The following is a 20648-nucleotide window of genomic DNA, read 5'->3' as shown; positions in this document are numbered from 1 at the left end:
TTGAGATCTTCAACTAAATTTGTTGTAACATTGTTCTTTGACAGTTGAAATAAAATAATTCAAGATTTGTATTTCTTGATTTATTTTCAATGACTTTTTTTCTCTTTTGTTTTGATTGCTTTAGTAATCACATGGGTTGATCAGAAAGTGTGGTTCCTTATGTGTTAGTATTTTGAATCAGCCACCAAGAGCTGCCCAGAAAACTTCCTTTGAGGGATTTTAATCCATTGCCTCAATTTCAACAAGTAAGAGCTGCAGAAGAGCAATAGGAAACACACACACACACAGTGCTAGATTTAAGAGATTGAAGTCTTTCACTGTTTTGCAAGCATATTCCAATACGAATAATACTGATAGTAGAATGGCTACCAGGCATAGGTCTAGCTGCCTGTTCCCTTTCAAAAACAAATCACTCAAAAGTCAAATTTTGGTGAAAATGGAAGTCAGCTTTTATTTAGAAATGCTAGTGACTTGAGGAAAGATGTTAGGCTAACCCATCGCTCTGGAGAGAGAATGGCCAGATAAAGCCATCTCCAAGACTCAGATTTGCTGAGGGATTTTAAAAGGGGCTGAGGGAACAGAATGTGGGAAATGGAAAGCAGGAGGGAGGGTGATGTGAGCTGCGGGGGCTTCATGCAAGGAGCATAGTGCAGCTGTCTCAGATGAGTTTAGAGAAAAACCTCGGTGACAGGTGGTGAAGACCCTCCTAAACCTGGCTACAAGGATGAAGTAGGTGAAAGAGACAATCAAAGGAAGAGTGAGCTTCCATACCTGCGGTTTAAAAATAGAAGAGTATGAATGTAAGGAAAATGTGATCCAGGTGGTTAAGTATTCTAAGAAACCTCAATCAGCACTCACTTGTGGAGCAGATTTTCAGAGGCCATAAATCACTCATTTCAGCGATCTATTCTTGAGGTAAACAGGTAGCCAAGTGCCCTTAAGCTATGGAGAAAATTGGCATAGATAAGCATGACTACTGTAGTGGTCAAAGCAGGGAAAGGTAGGGCCTGCAGCCTTTAAAGTAACATAAAATCTGTAAACTCAAACTTGCAGACTTTTAAGTACCATGAAAGCAAGTTTTCTCAAACTTTATGTGTCAAGGATGTTGTTAAAATACATTGACTCAGTCGAAGGTATACCTGTTCCCCAATGTTCATTGCAACACTCTTTACAATAGCTAAGAGTTGGAACCAGCCCAAATGTCCATCTTCAGATGAGTGGATATGGAAAATGTGGTATATCTACACAATGGAATACTACTCTGCTATAAAAAAGAATGAAATACCGCCATTTGCAATGACATGGATGGACCTAGAGAGAATTACGTTACGTGAAACAAGTCAGGTGCAGAAAGAGAAATATCACATTGTTCTCACTTATTTGTGGGAGCTAAGAATAAATAAATACACCAAAAAAATGGGGGGGGGGAGGGAAGAAGACAAAAAAAAAATACATTGACTCAGGTCTGGGGAGGGGCTCACAATTTGAGTAGCAAGGCATAAAATTGTACTAGTTTAATGTAATATAAAGTTAAATATGCATTATTATTTTCTTCAAGATATCGTTCAAGCTAAGACAATTATATTCATGACCATCCCATTTTTTAATTCCATATATATTTCCCAATGCTATTGCAGTTAATTCCTTAAATATTAAATTGCTGAAGAGAGGGATATTCAAATTGTATTTTATGAAACAGGTCTCTATGAAGATTTTTATCAATTAATGATTTATATTACTTTGTTGAGCATTACTGTATGCTGGATACAATGTTTTATGATATGGGAATGTTTAATGAATGAAAGGAAATCCTTTACAGCACCTAACTACAAATAATAAACCATTTAATTCTCTGATGTCACAGTGAAGCTAAATAAAGAAAATGCTTTGTGTCTGAAGCCAAATAGTCCTCTTCTCTCCCATTTCTTTTTGATTCCAGTAAAAACCTTTTTATTTGATTAGAAGGCACTAACAGGACAAATTCACTGCTATCTGAAAAGGTTTAGTCGCCACCTCGTGGATAATAAAATGGAAACATGCAAAAATAATCTACCATTTTCTGTACAAACTAATGATTTAAAACCTCCAGCATGTTTAATTTTCAAACCATACCAAGAAATCATTTTTTTAAACCCTCAAACACTATGGCCACAATTTGGTAGACTCTAAAGAATGCACCTCTTTGTCAGAAGTGAGTTTAGAAAGAGGAGAAAAGAGTCTTTCAGAATGTATGCAGCAGGAGCAGCTCAAATCTGTTGTCTCCTAACCAGGTTACTTCCTTGAAATAGACAGTACTCATTTTTGGATATGTAAATTAAGGTGCAAATTCATTGTATCACACGTTACTTTAATTTTATGCTTACTGAATTTGCATCCTCCTCCCCTAACTACTCCTCAATACCTTTTTGGGGGATAATAAAGGGAAAAGGGACTCAAGAAATTTACAGCAATGCTTCTCAGAAACGTTTTGCTTAAAGAGGGGCATACATTCTGAGAAATGTGTCATTAGGTGATTTCATCATTGTGCAAACATCATAGAGCATACTTAAACCAAGGTAGTACAGCCTACTATGCACCTAGACTATATGGTATAGCCATTATAATCTATGAGACCACCATTGCATATGTGGTTAGTTCTAGACTGAAAGGATGTTGTATGGCACGTGGCTGTGTGTAGTAATGTTAATCTGTGCTTTGGTCAGGTATGTCACTTAGTCTTAAGACAGGAGTGGAACAACATTTCATCCTGAGCAATCCTTTGAAATAACAAGGGAGAAAATAAAGACAAGTTTTGAAAGAGAAGTGCATAAAAAGCAAAACAAAACCATACCAGAAAAATCCAGATGATATTTTCCTGTTTTAATTGATCTCAAGAAAGGAGAAATCCAAGTTCATAGAAACTTACATGAATTCTGTTTATTGTGTACAAAAGCAAGCATACAATTGTTATAACAGCAAATAACAAACATGCTGAACATTTTCAGGCCATTTTGAATGGTGCTCTGTACCTGTATATGAATAAATAATAAATACTGCTTCTCTGTTGCCTTGAGATACAGTACCAAGAGTTTTACATTTTTATGTAACTACTCAAGTAAATGAACATAAAGGAAAGAAGAAATAGACAATACTTATATCACTTAAGGTTAAAATTATTGTCTTTTTGGAAAGTAACCTAATAGGCCCAAGAACCACTATGAACCACCTTCCTTTTAGCTCTTAGCTATCATAAGACCATCAATATCCTCTCCCCCATTTTTTTTCCCATAGGCCACCAGTTCTAGCACATTCAAATTAGTTACAAACCTTCAGCCCATTTAGTCATTAAATATTTGGGAAACAGTCTAAACCTTATTAATCGCAGCAAATACTGACATATTTTCATAGTTCATTTTTGAACATTTTTACAACTTTCTTCACTGATTCTAAGCCTGAAATATATTTTCTTATATTCTTTTTGGTCCTTTTTTTTTTTTTTTAACCTTGGAATGTTTTAATTGGCTTAAATGCAAGGTGTATGTAAACAACTCCCCAGAAATGAGAGGCACTTCTTGGAAATACACTGACTTGTGACACTAGACTAGTGGGATACTCAAATGTTTTGACTTGAACTGAATGAGTTCATGATTCAACTTTCCAATGTCTGCTTGAAAATAGCAAGATTCTTATCTGCAGCATTTAGTGTATTAAGATATGTGAGATATGTATATCAGAATCATACAATTAAAATTGTGCTTATGTTAATTCTGTAATAAACCTAATTTTAAAAAACTTAATGCTATTCATTAGGAGCTCTAATATGATCACAATAATATTGGTTAAAATAAACCACCAACCTGAGGCAAAAAAGTAAACAAGCAAAGTCACTTTTTCAGCCTTTTTAAACTGTCTGAACACACGATGTTATTATGACTATTCCCCAAATTAAGCAACCAACTTCAATTAAAAGAGCTGGGAACAAATGTATAAGGCATTACCTCTAAATTTCTTAATCATGCTGGTCCTCAGCACAGACATACACAAGGCAGGGAAAGGTAAACCACTTCACCCTCACCAGTCAAGGCCTCTAAGAGTACTCATGTGGATATATTACAAGGAAAGCGGCAACTCAGCATAAACCCTTTTGTATTGATATAAGGAGTATATATACACACATACATGTATATGATATCATGCTTATGAATATTTATCAACCATGAAACTTCATAAAGAGCTGCACAAAAATCTAGCAGTGAAAGAATCGTGAGGTACCAGCCATGGAAAATAGACTAATCTGTGCTCACAAGGAAAAGGGCAAAAGGGACACAGGGATCACCACTCAGGAACCACAGAAAGGACAATTAGGAGTGGTGCTAAGTTCTGCAAATACAACACATATACTGAGTACAAACGTTGTATTTGAGGACTAGGGAAGTAACGCCTGCTGTACATAAAGATTTCGTTCATATAAAAAGGTGGAAGTAAGATCTTATTGTAAGAGCATGATTTCTTCAGTGTGGTGGTGTGAGAGAGAAAGAGTATAAGAGGGAAGATGTAAAAATCTGAAAATAAAGCCCTGAAAGAAACAAGGCTACCATAAAAAATTTCCACATTGTTTAGAGTGATTAAATAACATTCAGCCTTTGCACATTATTATAATTATAATGCATCTTATCCTCATGCTGTTTCTGATGACATATACTGCTATGTGAAAAGTATGCAAGCTACTATATATTTTCTAATGAAAAATGCCACGTTTTTCATTTTGCTCCAAAGGTGAAAAAAATAAAAGCATGTCAAAAACAAATACAATAATTGTTTAAAGGGATAAAATCAACTACAGGCATTAAAACACAATAAATATCAACAAGTAGTCACTCAAAGTTTGTAAAGATATTCGCATATATCCACAGAAAGTTCACAGCACAACTATAGGAACAAGGAGATGTTATTTACTGGCAGTTAAGTAAGAAGTCTTTAAGAGAGCCAGGAAGCCATCATGCCAGATAAGGGTGTTCAGAACACAATCAGCAACTTTATTCCTATTCCACTCCCCGGCCCCCACCCCTTACCACATCTTGAAAGATGTTCTCTCCCACCCTTGCCACCCCACACTCCAAGCAAGATCATAAAATCCTGCTGTTGCAAACTAAACTGGACCATTATTTTTGACTAAGGATAACAGGATCTGAGTCCCAATTCATTAACTTAATTTCACATTCAAAGTGGTTCCATGTGTTTTTATCCTATTACAGGCCCTTCATTTACAAATTATAAAAGGTGATTTTCCTGTGGCACCTCTTTGGAGAAGAACATTACATGCCAGAAATTCTAGAGCATCAAATATTTCATTCCCATGTCCACCAAGCAGCAATAATCACACTTAAACTCATTGACTTTCCAATTGGGAAAGTCTGCAAATTATTTTAACCTCAGTTTAGAACACTCAAAAACAGACTTCATCACCACCATCTCTAAATTTAAAATGCCCTCTTTTTAAAACTCATGTCAGAAAAAAATGTACTGAAGTGCTAGATTCCATTGTCTTTAAAAAGCAAGCAGCTTGGTGATAAGTGACAGTTCAAAATAGAAACTCAAGTACTCCCTAACTTGAGGAAGAAGTGAAGCTTCTCCAAGGGGTAAAACGAACAGAAATTTTGCTTGCGTAGTTTATGTAAAAGCAAGAGGCAGTGGCAAGAAGGGCCTTGTTTCAAATGTTTAGATTTCTACACCATTTAACACAGCATTCACTATTTTACATACCTGTGCAAGTATCAGTGAGAGCTAAACATCGTTACCTGTTTTACAAAGGCTGGCTACTATTTCAGAAGTTTTGTTCACTCTTCCCCTGTAGAGATGTCATTGACTTCTTTATATGGCACATACTTTGCTTACTTTTTATCTAAAGGGCTCTCATTTGCTTCAGACTGTCAATACAAAGAAAGGCTTATTGAAAGACACCTCTCTTTGAAAATAATCCAACAGGGGTGGGGGTGACGGGGACTAAAGGAGCAGTCAACTACTTAAATGTCAGTAATCATAACATTTCTTAAAGTTCAGAGTACTGTAAAACTTCTGAAAGAGCACTAATATTTAGATATCTGTGAGTCTTTACAATTCATCATATCAGATGCTATTTCAATTTATATGTGCTGTGCATTGCACCATTCGTTTTGAGTTTTTTCTCACTGGATATAGTGGCACGACCACAGTTATTCACAATTCCCTTTTTCTTAAGATTTGCATGTGCTTGTGTTTTGGAGGCCTTACAGGAGGCTGCTGAGTCCAGGATCATCACCGACTGTTTGGGAATCCGAATGTTACCATTGGTTTCCATCTTAGGACAGCTGTCACTGCAGGACAAATCCCAACGCTGCACCTTGGTACTCTTACTTGATTTCTTTTTCTTCTCTTCTGTCCTCATTTCAAGGGTTTGCTTCTGAGAGCATAACCTGTTACTACCCAGCATATCAATGGGTTTGGGGGACATCTCAAATGTGTAATATGATGGACGGACTTCTTCATGGTAGAAATCTTTCTTTCGTGAAGTGCCTGACTTTGAAGCCCCTTCCTGGTGAGGCAGGGGCTTGGATAGAGCACTGGAGATTAGCTTACTTCTCCCGGGGCTTTTCAGAGTCCCTGAGGTTCCAGGGGCAGTGGGAGGCCTTGCTTTGGCCCCCTTTCCTTTTTCGCCCTGCACAGTCTGGATCTGCAGCCACTCGAGCTGAACAAGTCTATCGATATACTTCCCGAGAAGTCCTCCTGCTCGTGGCATGGCTTCAGTTTTATACTCTGTGTTCAGAAGCATTGCCATTTCCCGTAGGTCCCAGGAGCTAAAAGGGGGTGGGAGGAAATCAGGATAACAGTATTCAGGCTTTGTATGGCCCTGACCCGGGTGAAGATCGAAGCAAATTGGATCAATTTCTTCAGCTCGAAGATTAAGATCTGGGGGTGTGAGGGGAGAAGGAGGGATGGGAATTCTTTCAGAATCAGAGAGGTCACTTGCACTGTCCTCATCAGCATTTTCTTTAATAATTTTCACTGACTGAAAGTCAAAAAACGATTTGTTTCCTGAGGCCCCCTGACATCTGGAACCAAGTGGATTCCTTTTGGGTTTTCTTTCCTGGGAACTGCTTTCTTTAAGTTTATCTTCAGTGGGTTGGGAGACACCTACAAGGCTGCTTCTCAGCTGGGAAGAAACATGGGGTACTTGGGATTTACTCTGCCTTTTTCCTGAAGAATCCTTTGAATGTTGCACTTTATTCCAAGATGATCTAGCATTCATATGGCTGTGAAAAATAAAACTGTAGTTCTTACTACATATGACAAAAAAATGTCTGGCTATGGTTAAAGAAAAATAATCGTTTAGTTGTACATTTCAGCTATTATTAGGCATTAGAAAAATTAAGGCCTCCAAACTCCTCACAAAAGAAGTAGTTTAACAAAACATTTTTCCACACAATACTCTATTTAAGAAACACATAACACATGCCAAAAATGAATGCATGGATTCTATTTTATATCAATTAGCAGCATTTAAGAAAAATATTAACATTTCTCAAAGTGCTTGCTTTAAAATTTTGGACCAATTGTGTGTACTTCTAAAAACATTAGTTTGGAAAAAATCTGTCCTAGAACTCTCGATCTGTTCTGTTAATGATCAACAGTGCTTAATAACATTCAGAAGTAAAATCCACAGATTTCTTTTACTTACCTATTTTAAATTAAATATAAATATGATGTAAAATGCAAGTTTTATGGGTTGAATCACTGATTAGTGGTGATGCTGAGCTGACTAAATCTTATTATGCAAAAGTGTAGCATGTACAAACCATACCTTAAACCAAGAGCCTATTAAAATGTTTTCAAACAGGAAACACATTTAGGAAAATTATGTTTAAAAGGATAGAAGTAAAATTATATGGTGATTTATAATACAATATGAATGAAAAAATAGGGTTAATGCTACCTTGTCAATGGCAGGCAAAGAAAGATAATGAATACTGTGAGCATCACTAGTATAGCAACTGATTCTTTCTGGGGTAATTCATTCTAAGGCAGAATCTTGCATCATAGTTGAAAATATCTTCTTTTCAGTCAATTTATCAAGAACATAGCAGTTGGTGAAAATTAATAGTATGTTTCTGTTATATAAATCAGATGCAAAGGACAGAAATGGGTGGTAAACACGCTTTCTGGAAATCTTATAAGTTCATTTGCCCAGTAGTTTCAACCATACTAAGTAATTATTTGAAAATGTTTTACCTCTTAATAAATATGGAGGATGTTAAATTACAGCCAGTAGCACAGCATGTGCTCAACAAATGTGGAACAAATGAATGAAGAAATAAAGGAATGGCCATTATTCAGATTTCACAAGTAACACTGTTAAAACTAGCTGTCAGTGTGCATATATAAAAGCGAATTACTATCAGTATCCTTTCTATATTAAAGAAAACTAACATCGAAAAGCAATTAAAGGACTTCCCCAAAATTGTGGATTCTGCTAATACTACCAGAATTATGACTTCTGGAATCTTAATCTACTAGAAATGCCTTAAACTACTTTATCCACTCATTTTTGCTAGATAAAAAAATGTAAATGTATATTTCTTATCCACAGATATATATTTTTTTCCCAACCACACATATTCAATCTGGAGAAATGAGATAATGTGCCTTCTGCAAGATAGAGCAATTCTACTAAAACTATTTACCTGCTTTTCTGGTGAGATTCATTCACCCTATTCCTTTTCTTGAAAAAATCACATGGCTGATCATCATCTAGAGTTTGATGGACTGTCTAAAAATAGAATATGCAATAATAAGTACTGTGAAACACATACACACATGAAACAAAAACCAGAACAAATCTAAGTAAGAGCTTCCTTCAAAGTTTACATCACCTTTTCCGTATTCTTGCTCAATCTGTTGGAAGATGATGACAGCTGGGGAAGTGACTTCTTTATTTCTCTTATATTTAGAAAGGACTCCTCACCACCAGAACTAGAAGCAACGGAATACGGTCAGTATTGATTGCAAATGGTCCTGCCACCAGTATTGGGTTGGTTTTTCACTTGTTTGTTTTTTAATATTTGCTTAGTATTGAAATACCGGGGCGAAATGGTATAGTGGTTAATACTCTTAAGAAGTGAAATATTGGATTTGGGGGATATTATCTTTATAATTTAATCTTTTTTTGCTTATTTATCACAGTGGATATTAGATACATAATCACATTACTAAAAATGCCGTGAATGGGTTCCGTCTCTCTTTCTCTGTCTCCTTATACACACATATAATCTCTTTGGAAATAATATATTCAGGAAATTTGTGAGGATAATCAAGCTCAAGTCTTACTCCAAAGCGCCCACGTCCAATCATTCATTTATTCAACAAATAGTTACAGAAGTACCTAAAAAATGGCAGGGATTATGCACATGTCCCTGTTTTCCTGGAGCTTAAACTCTAGTGGGGAAGTTGTTCCAATTCTTCTGCATTCCCTTCCATATCAGCCCCGGTAAGATTATCAATATATTAATACATATTGTATTGTATAACACTATCTCTTTGTGAAACTTTGTTGACCTGAATCACAGATTGCTATTATTCTGCTCTTATTTTGAGTGGCCTATTAAAAGTGCTCTGACTAGAAATCGAATACTTCTCTCTCCCATAAAATCCTCTGCCTATAATGGAGAAGTGGGATAATTTTTATTTTCTTCCTGAAACTTTCCTGTATTTTTCACAACAATCATGTAAGCCTTTTTAGTCAGTTCACATGTGATGATAATAAAAATTACATATGGCCTCTCACAATTAATGAACTATAACATAATCAACAGGCTTAATTCATTTTTTTTTTTTTAAAGATGATCGATAAGGGGATCTTAACCCTTGACTTGGTGTTATCAGCACCGCACTCTCCCAAGTGAACCACAGGCCGGCTCCTTAATTCATTTTAGATGTAGGAAATGTTCTGCACAACCACTTCATCAGTCCAGTTTTCTTTCTCCTTTGTCCCTAAGGACAGTAAAAAGGAACCTTTGATGAATGCTTGGCCCCAAACTGCCCTCTAGAAAACGCTCTTGCTTCTCTCTTCCACTTCATCTCACCCGACAAGCTTTACACCAGAGTCTGCCACATTTTGTGGGCAGAGTTGCTGGGTGAGAGATGAATGCCTGTAGGGTCCTAAGGATGCAGAAAACAAGCTGGTGGTTCCGACAACCGGCTTATATGGAAACAAAGCTAAAAGTAGGAGATTCTTGCTACAAAAATGCTCCCCAAGCGCTGGAGGCTGATTAAGGTCAGCGGCATAATTCACCGCAGCATGTTAACTATTCTCCCCATGTCTTCCTCTCCCGGCACAGCGCCGAGGCAGGCAGAAGAAGCGCCTCCCGCTCCACCCTCAAGAGAACTGGCTGACCATTCCGGGCGACAAAGCATTGTGGGTGAGGTGTAGACAGGATGCTGTCTACGCAGCAAGGCTCTCTTGCTCTGGCCCAGGGTCCAGGTGGCAGTGAATACGTCCAAACAACTGGCTAGTCTAGATGCTTAAAATTAGCCTGGGAACCAGCACCTGCCAAGGCCAGGTTTTGTCCCTTCTCCCCAGCACCCCCCGCCATTAACCCCCAAATTCAAGGACCTGCAGCATGCATTTTCCTTGTCCTTCGTGTGTGCAGACACAATCTGTGATCGACAGGGGCACCATCCAGGCAGACGCAGACAGACATTGATCAGACCTGTTTCCCGACCGCAGGGGACACGTGACGAGGCCGCGGGCCCTGCTTCCTCCACGGCCGGCACCCGCGCGGGGAGGCGGGACTGCGGCGCGCTGCGGCAGGGGCGCGGGGGAGGCGGCGCGGCTCCGGGGGGGGGGGCTCCCCGGCTGCGCGGGCCGGCGGGGCCCCGCCGCGGGCGGCGTCACGAGGGGCGGGGCGGAGGCTCGCCGGGAAGTTGCGCCTGGTCGAATTGCAGCCTCGTAAGTGAGGCGGCGGCCGGGGAAGTTGGGAGGGGCCGCTCCGGGAACGCAGCCTTCCCGTAAGAGCCTCAAGGAAGCAGAAAAGAGAGGCGCCGTCCTGCGCTCCCGGGGGGGCCCGGAAAGCCTCCCCTAGCGAAAGCGCTCATCTCTTTGGAAACAAGCTCTTTTTTGGCTGCGAGAAAGCGGAGGACCTGGGCGAGGACTCGAGGGACGAGGTGACAGACGAGGGGAGGGCGTAGCGGGCCTTGGGGTCCCCTGTAGATTGTCGTTCGGCGGACACTCGAGGCTTTTGAGCACTGCCGGGGACACGGAGGGAGCAGACGCGGGGTCCGAAGGCCGTCTCCTCATCTCCCGACCGCGGGCTGGGCGATGTCCAGGGGCCCGGGCTCCACGGTCCTACCCCCTGCTCTAGGGTCCCGGAAGCCCGCCCCCCGGAGCCTCAGCTGCCTCTCGGACCTGGACGGTGGCGTGGCCCCAGAGCGGCGGCCCTGTAGGCCCCCGGGGAGCCCGGGCCACGCACCGCTACCGACGCCGGCGCCGTCGGGCTGCGACCCCCGCCTGCGGCCCATCATCCTGCGGCGGGCGCGCTCGCTGCCCAGCTCCCCCGAGCGCCGCCAGAAGGCCGCGGGCGCGCCGGGCGTTGCGTGTCGGCCGGGCTGCAGCCGGCAGCTCCGCGTGCGCTTCGCCGACGCGCTAGGACTGGAGCTGGCGCAGGTCAAGGTGTTCAACGCGGGAGACGACCCATCCGTGCCGCTGCACGTGCTGTCGAGGCTCGCCATCAACTCGGACCTGTGCTGCAGCAGCCAGGACCTGGAGTTCACCCTGCAGTGCCTGGTGCCCGACTTCCCGCCGCCTATCGAGGCCGCCGACTTCGGTGAGCGCCTGCAGCGGCAACTCGTGTGCCTGGAGGGCGTCACCTGCTCCGACCTGGGCATCAGCGGTACTGTGCGAGTGTGCAATGTGGCCTTTGAAAAGCAGGTGACAGTGCGTTACACCTTCTCAGGCTGGCGCAGTGCACACGAGGCAGTGGCCCGGTGGCGTGGGTCTGTGGGCGCAGAGGGCACCGAGGATGTCTTCACCTTTGGCATACCAGTGCCGCCCTTCCTGCTGGAGCTCTGCTCTCGCGTGCACTTTGCTCTGCGCTACCAAGTGGCAGGTGCCGAATACTGGGACAACAATGATGGCCACAACTACAGTCTCACATGTCGCAACCACGCGCTGCACATGCCCCGCGGAGAGTGCGAGGAGAGCTGGATCCACTTCATCTGAGTCTCACCTAAGCCGCACCTGCAGTCGTTTCCTGGCTGGGCTCTCACATCTAGGTGGTTGTTCTTCCGCACTCTTCACCGCATCCAAGTTGTGTGACCTCGCTTCCTGCTGCAAGGCCCCTTGGCAGTGGCCCGTCTTGTCTTCTACTTGAAAAGTCTGTGTCACTTGGTCTAAAACAATATCTGCAGGTGGCCAGAAGGCCGAGCTGAGTTGTGTAACGTGTTGGGGGAGGATGCTGGGTGGATAGGTGCATGGGAGGGTTGGCCCCCTCTGCGGAGGGTCCAAGCAGGGTTTTTTTTGGGGGGGGGGGAAATGCCTCGATCTCCTGCTTGGAAGGCCTTTTGCATGTGTCCTGAACATATAGTTGTTATATGCTATTGTGATGTTGAGGTCTTGGGCCCACAGTGAATGCCTTCTCAGGAACATTTAATTGTGTGTTTTTGCCCATTGTAAACAGCATGTATAGTGTAAAACCGAATCATGATCCTTCGAGGCATTTCTGCCCCAGGACAAGGAAAACCTGAGACCAAGACTGCTTGCCACTGTCTGTACCCTTTTAACAGTGGGAAACTATTAATAGGCAAGAAATTTCTGTCTCATCAGTCATCACACAACCATTCCTGGGCATTGAGGCTGCCCTGGTCAGGCTGTGTGTCTCCTACATAAACAGCTGAGAAGGAGGGAAAAGCTCCAAGCTTTTAAACTAGCAGAACAGTCCTTCCTCTGCACTCTCTCTTCTCATTTCATGTATTCCTCTCGTACATGTTTGATAATTATGTATCTGCACATTATCAGGCCATTCTGTTTAGGTTTGAAAATACCTAAACATTTTAAGAAATCCTGCCTTAAGTTATTTCAATTTTCAGGTGACTACAATTTCAGGCAACAGAGAGAGTCCTTTGCAATTACTTTTTTGATAACTATGGTGACTATTTCTTCTTAAGCATCAGAAGATTGCAGCATTCATCTTTCAGAAGTCCATTTACCAAGTGGAACTAGAAGATGTTTTCAGGAATAGCCAGAGCACTGGAGGAAAAATAATTCACAAATATTTATACTTTTCAATTGTTTTAAATTGTATTTATGTATGTCAGGTTTTTATCAACTACCTGCCAAACTTTTTTCTTTGTGCCTTCAGATTGGAGAGTTTCTAACATGTTCTGGACTTGTTTCCCAGTTTTACAATATTAAATGTTTCTTTTTTTTTTTTTTTTTTTTAACTTCCAGCAAAGAAGTCAAGATCACTGAGTGACAGTTACTTAAAACTCCCATTGAGGGGCTGATGCTCTTGGTGCTTATTGGTGGTCTCTCTGACAGCAGGTGCTAAAACTAAGGTGTGACGAAAACCAGCCAAAATGGACAAGATCGCCACCTTGTGAGGTCTGTGATACAGTTTAAATCGTTGCCATCAACTTTGTTAGCTGTCACCAGGGAATTGACTCTAGATTTTTGAATGCTTACTGACATTTGTCCAATCACTATTTAAAAGACACATTTTCCTTTTTGCCCAATTTGTTTTTGATAATTGCAACCCCTCTATGTTTTTAAAATTCCAAGAATAGGGGGTTTTCTTTGGTAACTTTTGTTCTAAGAACATTGAATTTTGATTTAAAATATTGTGATTAAGTTGTACAACCTCTGGCAATTAGCACTGTGCACTACACTGACATTCAAGAGAGAGGGAGAGAAGGCTGGTTCCATTTCCTGCTGTTTAACAAACCGTCCAATTAGGTCAGTAAGCCTTTGAGGGCCTTGGCTGCTATGCCCTGAGCCTTAGCCCAGAGTGCAAGACAATTGTCCAGAGTATTCAGGTGTGAGTTAGAGCTGCCAAATGTATTGTTTAAAAGCATGTAGAGAATCTTATCATCTATGTGTAAGTCACTTGCCAAAAAGGTTTTGGTCATGGAATATAAAGTAAATGTTGTATCTTCAATAGTAAGAGAACCTCAAGGTGCCTTTTAAAATATGTCAACATTTCTGAAATTTAAAAGCTTAAAAATACTTGCCCAGTTGATAAAGAAGCTGTGGAACAGCTTTAAAAAAACTTTCAGATCCTAAAACACAGTTATATTGCTTAGATGTTAAAATTTTGTAGAGGATTATGCAATTGCTGGGTTGTCTCCCAAAACATATTTTAATGTCTGTCACTTGAAATGATTGTACCCAAGCCTAAGTATTAAAGTATATGTGCACAAATAGCTGTGTGCTCTTCTGTTAAGCTGGAGTGTGTTTTTCTTGTGATCTAATTACATAGAAAAAACTTTAGAAACTTCTTGATTGTTTTAGTCATTTCACACATAAGTCTTACTCTTCCTAAGACACTGATAAATGTAGGACCTTACCAAAAAAATTATTTGTGTGATTGTACCTCAGCATCAGTAGCACAGTTGTGCCTCTCTTTGAGAAACTGAATACAATCTTATATGCCAGGTCAGCATTACATAAAAAGAAATTACTAGGGAAATACAGGGATGTGGTGATTATTGTACTTCTCTTACAGCGCTTATTGACATCTGTGTATGGAATAACTAGTGTGTGTCTGTCTTCCTCCCAGGATTGTGATCCTCACCCAAGTACAAAGCCTTACACATAGGACGAAAGAAACTAACATTTATTGTGTCCAGTGCTTTATGTATTTGATTTCATTTAATTCTGAAAATTATGCTGTCTGGTAGATAATATCCCCATTTTCTTAGCTGAAGAGAAACGAAGCTAAATGGTTTGAGTAATTCACCTGAAGTCCCACAGCTGGTAAGTAGCAAATTCAGCACTTAAACCTATACCAAAGTCCATGCTCTCTTTGCCCTGTGATATGGCATAAACTTCTTGTTAAATTTAATTGAAAGCCAAATTTTGTGTATGATAAGGTTTTTTATCAAACACCATAATCTAAAAACTTTAAAAAGCAATTCAAATAATATAAAAATGAGTGATTTTTTTTTTTTTTTTTTTTAAAGATGACCGGTAAGGGGATCTTAACTTTTGACCTGGTGTTGTCACCACCATGCTCTCTGAAGTGAGCAAACCGGCCATCCCTATATAGGGATCTGAACCCTTGGCCTTGGTGTTGTTAGCATCACACTGTCCCAAGTGAGCCACAGGCCAGCCCTAAAAATTAGTGATTTTTTTTCTGTCATGTTGTAGTTTACTGATGTTTACTAAATAATCCCCAGACTTTCTGAACACATGAAACAAAAAAGGCTCCAACATTTTTCTTCTCTACTAAAGAATGGCAAGGTGAGAAACCACTACTTTAAATTTTTGAAGTGCATTTACAACTCCATAATGAAGGATGTTAAATTTACTGGAGCAAAACTAAATGTGAAAATAATTATTATGCAAATTTGTCAGGTCATGAGGCTGAAATACTCTAAGATCTTGCATTTTGTATAATACATTGTTAACATTTAAATGTGTAGAGAATCCAAAAGCACTGAAAACTTTGTATAACATTTCCCCCGATTCCTGTGAATGTCGTTATTATAGATTGTATACGTAATTTGTAAGCTCTGAATTAAAAAATTAAAATCTCAAAATTAAGTTCAATGAGGCATTACAAAGTTATCAAGAAGTTTTTAATTCTAGCTAAGCAGGCTATTAACACTTTTGAGAGGTTATATTATTTTATGAGATTTGATCTGCTTTGGTCCTAAACTGAGGTTTGCTTTTTTTTTTTGACTGGTAAGGGGATCCCAACCCTCCACACGGTGTCGTGTGCACCACGCTCAGCCAGTGAGCACACCGGCCATCCCTATATAGGATCCGAACCCGCGGCCTTGGCGCCACCAGGGCTGCACTCTCCCCAGTGAGCCACGGGGCTAGCCCCTAAACTGAGTTTTTATTCTACTCCCTTGTGTTCATCTTTCCAAGTGCTTTCCACTGCACATTTAAATCATATTCCAATATTTTTAAAAAACTGGTGCCTTTTAGATGGGAAATTAAGATGCTACTAAAATATAATTTAAAATTTTGAATTAGTGTCACCTCGTCTAAAAAAATTTATATTATACTACAGCAATTCCACTTTTAGAAATTTATCCAGCACAAATGTTGGCTAACCCAAAGGTTGTTTGCTGCAGTGTTATTTGTAATAGAAGTGAAAAATTGGAATTTTGTGAATGCCCGTCAACAGAGGATGAAATTAGTTGGAATGAGGTTAATCCATATGATTGAATAATCATGCAGCTGTTAAAAAGACAGCTACATCTCAGTTCACGTGGAACGCTACCCATCACAGAAAGCGAACAAAGCGAGTCCTAGAACAGAACTAGGGCATGTGCCTATTTGGTCTTTAACTCACACGGGGGGTGGGCGGGGGGAACATCCAGAGCACAAAACAAGGATCGCCTCTGCGAGCGAGCGAGGTGGTGATGGGACCTTTCGTCATCTACAGTGTCCATTTCTGAACGGCTCGCGATTTTTATCCAAGTATCCACTGGCTTTATCATTTAAACCGGTACTTTAAATGGAAACATTCTAAGAGACTGGGAATGCCTGGTTGACGATCTGTCGGTCGGGGGTCCTGCCTGACCTGCACCTGCTCCCAGGAAGTCCGGGCGCGGGGCTCTGCGCCCTCTGCCGGCAGAGCGCGGGCCTGGCCGAGGAGCAGTTGGGCCCCGGCGGCCCCGGGTTCCAGTCCGCATCTCTGCCTGGCGACCCCGAGTCCCTGCGGTCCGCGTCCAGCCCTCCCACGTGGTTTGGGGGACGCAGAGCCCAGAGGAGGGGCTCCGCTGGTCCCGCCGGCACCTCAATCCCTTTCGGCGGACCCGTCCTGCGGGCAAGGCGCAGGTCGCTGCAGCGCGTCCCCCGCGGAAAGCAAGGGGAGGAGAGGGGAAGGGACGGAGGCGACCCCCGCGGCGGTGCGTTCTCTCCGCCGGCTGGCGCAGCGCGGGCGTGCGGACTCCCTACTGCTTACACAGCAAGGGGGAGCCCGGGCGTGTGCGCCGGGGCTGGGCCCACTTACCTGAGGGCCCGGCCCAAGCCGCGCCCACCGCACCGCCCCTGGCTCGGGCCTCAGGCAACCCCGGCGTCGGCAACTGGCGTGAGGGGCGGGGCCTGGCCAGCCGGTGGTGCTAATTGGACGCACCGCCCACCGGACGAGGCGCGGATTGGACTGTCGCTTCCCGCCTTCAGCCGGCTGCCCGAGGCGCCGTGGCGATCGGTGAGGCACGGAGAGTCTGCGCCCGGCGGCGACGGGACTGGCGGTGGCTCCCCGGCCTCGACGGAGAGGCCTCCTCCAGCCCGCAGGCTGAGCTGGACGTCCGGGTGGGCTTCCCTGACGACGGGGCGCGGAGGGAGGCTGCGGCTTCGGGCCGGGCCTCCCTGGGTGGGCGGGGACCCTGAGACCGTTGAGCCGGCGCCATTGTGGGAACGGCCCAGGGGGCGGGTGGCGGCTCTGCGTCCCGCGGTCTGAGGGGACAACGCCGGGCTCGTCTCTTCCTCTTTCCCCCACTCCGGGTGCCGACCGGGCCGGCTCGCGGCGGCTGTGGCGCTCATGGCGCGATGTCTTGCCCTGGGGACTCAGCACCCGATCTGCCCCGCGCTCATTCTCGGCGGTGTAGACGAGGCTCGAAGCCGGTGGCCTCTGGAAAACCGGGTCGGATCGCTTGTGTGGGTGCGCCCGGGTCGTGGGGCAGAAGCCGGGGTCCGTGGTGGTGGTTGGGACGAGGAGGGTGGCGGGAGGACAGCCCGGCTGGTCTGCTGGCTGCTGCCGGCGCTTCCGCGTATGGGGCCTTCTCGGTGTCGGCCGGTCTGTGCAGGCCAGGGGCCTGCGGGCTGCTCGCTGTCTGCGCCTCGGGGTGCTTTGATTTCCTGCTGAGACCGGAGGCATCAGGTGTTTTGTTTTGTTTTGTTTTGTTTCTTCCCTATTTAGTCCACCTTGCTTAGCATTGGAAACAGTGTTAACTATGCCAGAAGGGGTAGCAAGGACTTGGCAGTTAGCCTATTTGTTGCCAGTGTTCGCTCAGTTTTAGGAAAACTGAACGCCCACAAAGCGTGTCTTTCTCCTTCCCCACCTCCCCGCAGTCCCTCCCTCCTTCCACCTGCAGTGGTTCGTTGCCTGTTAGTATGCTCGCTTGTATGCTTGTATGTTCTCTCATATGCTCGCTGTGCTTGTATGCTTGGTTATATGTTTGTATGTTCTCTTGTATGCTGTTTTGTTTGCTTGTATGCTCTTGTATTTTTGTTGGCCCTTCTTTTCAGCTATGTTCCTGATGTCCACTGTAGCAATAAATATAATATCATGAATCCGTACACTGAATTTCATGGGTGAAATAGCTAGTGTGTTAAAATTTTAGTCATGATAGAAGATAGAAACTTTCTCTCCCCTCTTGGTTAGCCTCTCGTTTGTATTTGGGAATGTCAGGTATGTGTTATGATGGTAGAGAGGACTGAATTCATCTATTGCTGCTTGCATTCATTCGGCCTTGGGGGAAAAATATGTGATGCCCCTCTGTCGGTGTTGTCTTTTTTTTTTAAAAAACTAATCCTTTTATAAGCCTGCATATATACTGTCACCTTCTCACTAGTTCTCTGTTTTGCCTGCTACCCAATCAGCCAGGAAGTAGACCAAGACTCAAAGCCTGGTTACTTGACCCCCAACCTCACACTCTTCCTGAAAAATTACTATTCTGTTCCGGGTTTCCTAAATTGTTCTGTTACATTGTACCTCATAAAGATCTTTTAAATTTTTTCTTCTCATAATGGTGGAAAAATAAATATATTGCTTTATGTTTCCTTCTAGAGTTAGCAAATAGCCTTCCCTTTCATTTGCAAATGTTTGACTTGTGTTGATACTGTTGTGAATAGTGCTGAGTTTTTGGCTCTATTGTAGCCAGTATTCATTCAACCTGGGGGCAAGTGAGTGTGTGTGTGTCTTTATGCAAAAAGTAGACTGGAAACTAAAACCATCTTGTTAGCTTTATGTGCCTTTATTCTGTGCTGTGTTTCATGTTTCAGAGCAGTTTGTAAAATACATTACTTCAAATTGTTTTAGTTGTGATGGTAGAAAAAGCATAAGATGATGGGCCAGCCTGCCCCAACAGTTCCTGGCCCTAGGGAAAGAATACAAATAGTGGCTTCTATAATATATCTTAAGTATTTAAAGTTTTAAATCAAGTTTTCAAATTGTGAAATAAAATGTTCTAGTGTCCAGTTTCACTGATATACTTTCACTAAGACAAAATAGAAAAAGTATGGGTAAAACTATTATTTTTGTGGCTGAGTATTGACAAAATACCAAAAATAACTTAATGCATTTATTATGGATATCTGGATATTTGATTATGGACTGATGATTTCTGAATAAGTAATAATGACTTCTATAACTCATAAATTACTATATATATATTCCATATATTTTTCTTTAATTTTAGAAAAATCACTGTTATAATCAAGACTTCTACTTATTTTGTGTTCTGTTGACAGTAATGATCTACGGATTAAAACGATATGTAATTATACTCAAAATATACCAAATTTAAGTATATTTTTTATTGAGAACAAAATAGGTAGAAAAAAGTATTTTTCTTTTAAAAAATTCTGAAATATTAAAATTCTATTATATATTAGTTATAATTATTAATGAGCATAACCTTAAGTAAAAATATTTTATTAACTGAAGTTATTTATTTTTGAATAATTAAATCTTATTCAATATTTTCTTTACAGTAAACTTATTCACCATTCTAGTGTTTGCTTGCCAGCTAACTGCTATTTTTATGAGTCCATATCACAAAATAAATATTAAAAAAAGTCTGTATAATGTTTATGCAGTTTATGTCCAGATATACATATATGTAAATTAAACAATAATATACATTGCTTAGTACTACAAAATGTTCCTTAGTCACTATGTGCAACTGTTGCAAATACTGTATACAATTTGCTGGTATTTCCAGACCCACATATTGGAATACAAAGAGAAACAAGAAAATGGATGTTTGGCACTATTAGGAAGTAATACTTCATTGGCACTGTTAGGAAGTAATACTTCATTGTGCAATAATCAGCTGCATTCTTCCTCTGACAGAGGAAGGATTTGACAGTTAATTAATGTCTTTTATCTAAGCACTTATGTTGCTCAAAATTGCCGTTGTTATGAAGCAGAGAATAAAATTTCAGCATTAACACAACGTACAACCTTCTCTGCATTTAGTTGTGGCTTCTAACTCCCTATCCCACTCCTTTAAGCCTTTTTTGTTGTTGTCCTTATGGAAGATTTCCACCATATACAAAGTAAGCAAAATAGTGTAATTAATTGCAATGCCTTTCTTTCAAAGGTATAGGCAAGGGAAGTGTTTCTCTGGAGCCTGAAGGGTGTGAGTTCTGAGAGTGAATGTGTTCATGGTTATAGGACTTGCTGGGCTAGTGCTCAGTACGGATTCTGAGTGAATACAGATGCCTGTATACTCCTTAATGA

General features: G+C 41.9%; 2 protein-coding genes across 4 annotated transcripts; one reads left to right on the top strand and one right to left on the bottom strand.

The window, feature by feature from the left end:
• Positions 1–5140: 5140 nt before the first annotated feature.
• On the bottom strand, positions 5141–10790 carry FAM217B (family with sequence similarity 217 member B). Of its 3 annotated transcripts, none has more exons than XM_063114281.1 (4): positions 10722–10790; positions 8886–8985; positions 8697–8782; positions 5141–7268 (listed from the first exon to the last, which is right to left on the bottom strand). In XM_063114281.1, exon 4 carries the CDS (start codon positions 7262–7264, stop codon positions 6113–6115), a length of 1152 nt encoding a protein of 383 aa, XP_062970351.1. In that variant the 5' UTR covers positions 7265–7268; positions 8697–8782; positions 8886–8985; positions 10722–10790; the 3' UTR covers positions 5141–6112. The 3 variants fall into 3 exon arrangements, with proteins under 3 accessions (XP_062970351.1, XP_062970342.1, XP_062970361.1); XM_063114272.1 differs by having other exon boundaries at positions 10625–10741; XM_063114291.1 differs by having other exon boundaries at positions 5141–6812; positions 10625–10741.
• A 132-nt stretch (positions 10791–10922) lies between these two features.
• Positions 10923–12514, top strand: PPP1R3D (protein phosphatase 1 regulatory subunit 3D). The gene has a single exon (XM_063105575.1). It carries the CDS (start codon positions 11330–11332, stop codon positions 12227–12229), a length of 900 nt encoding a protein of 299 aa, XP_062961645.1. The 5' UTR covers positions 10923–11329; the 3' UTR covers positions 12230–12514.
• The last annotated feature ends 8134 nt before the right edge of the window (positions 12515–20648 follow it).

Source organism: Cynocephalus volans, chromosome 1, assembly GCF_027409185.1.
Source record: "Cynocephalus volans isolate mCynVol1 chromosome 1, mCynVol1.pri, whole genome shotgun sequence".
NCBI lineage: Eukaryota > Metazoa > Chordata > Mammalia > Dermoptera > Cynocephalidae > Cynocephalus > Cynocephalus volans.
Note: the sequence above shows the minus strand (reverse complement) of the source record. Positions and strands in the feature narration are given on the sequence as shown.

Coding starts and splice junctions, on each gene's coding strand:
- PPP1R3D (XM_063105575.1), top strand. CDS start 11,330: ATGTCCAGGGGCCCGGGCTCCACGGTCCTACCCCCTGCTCTAGGGTCC.
- FAM217B (XM_063114281.1), bottom strand. CDS start 7,264: ATGAATGCTAGATCATCTTGGAATAAAGTGCAACATTCAAAGGATTCT.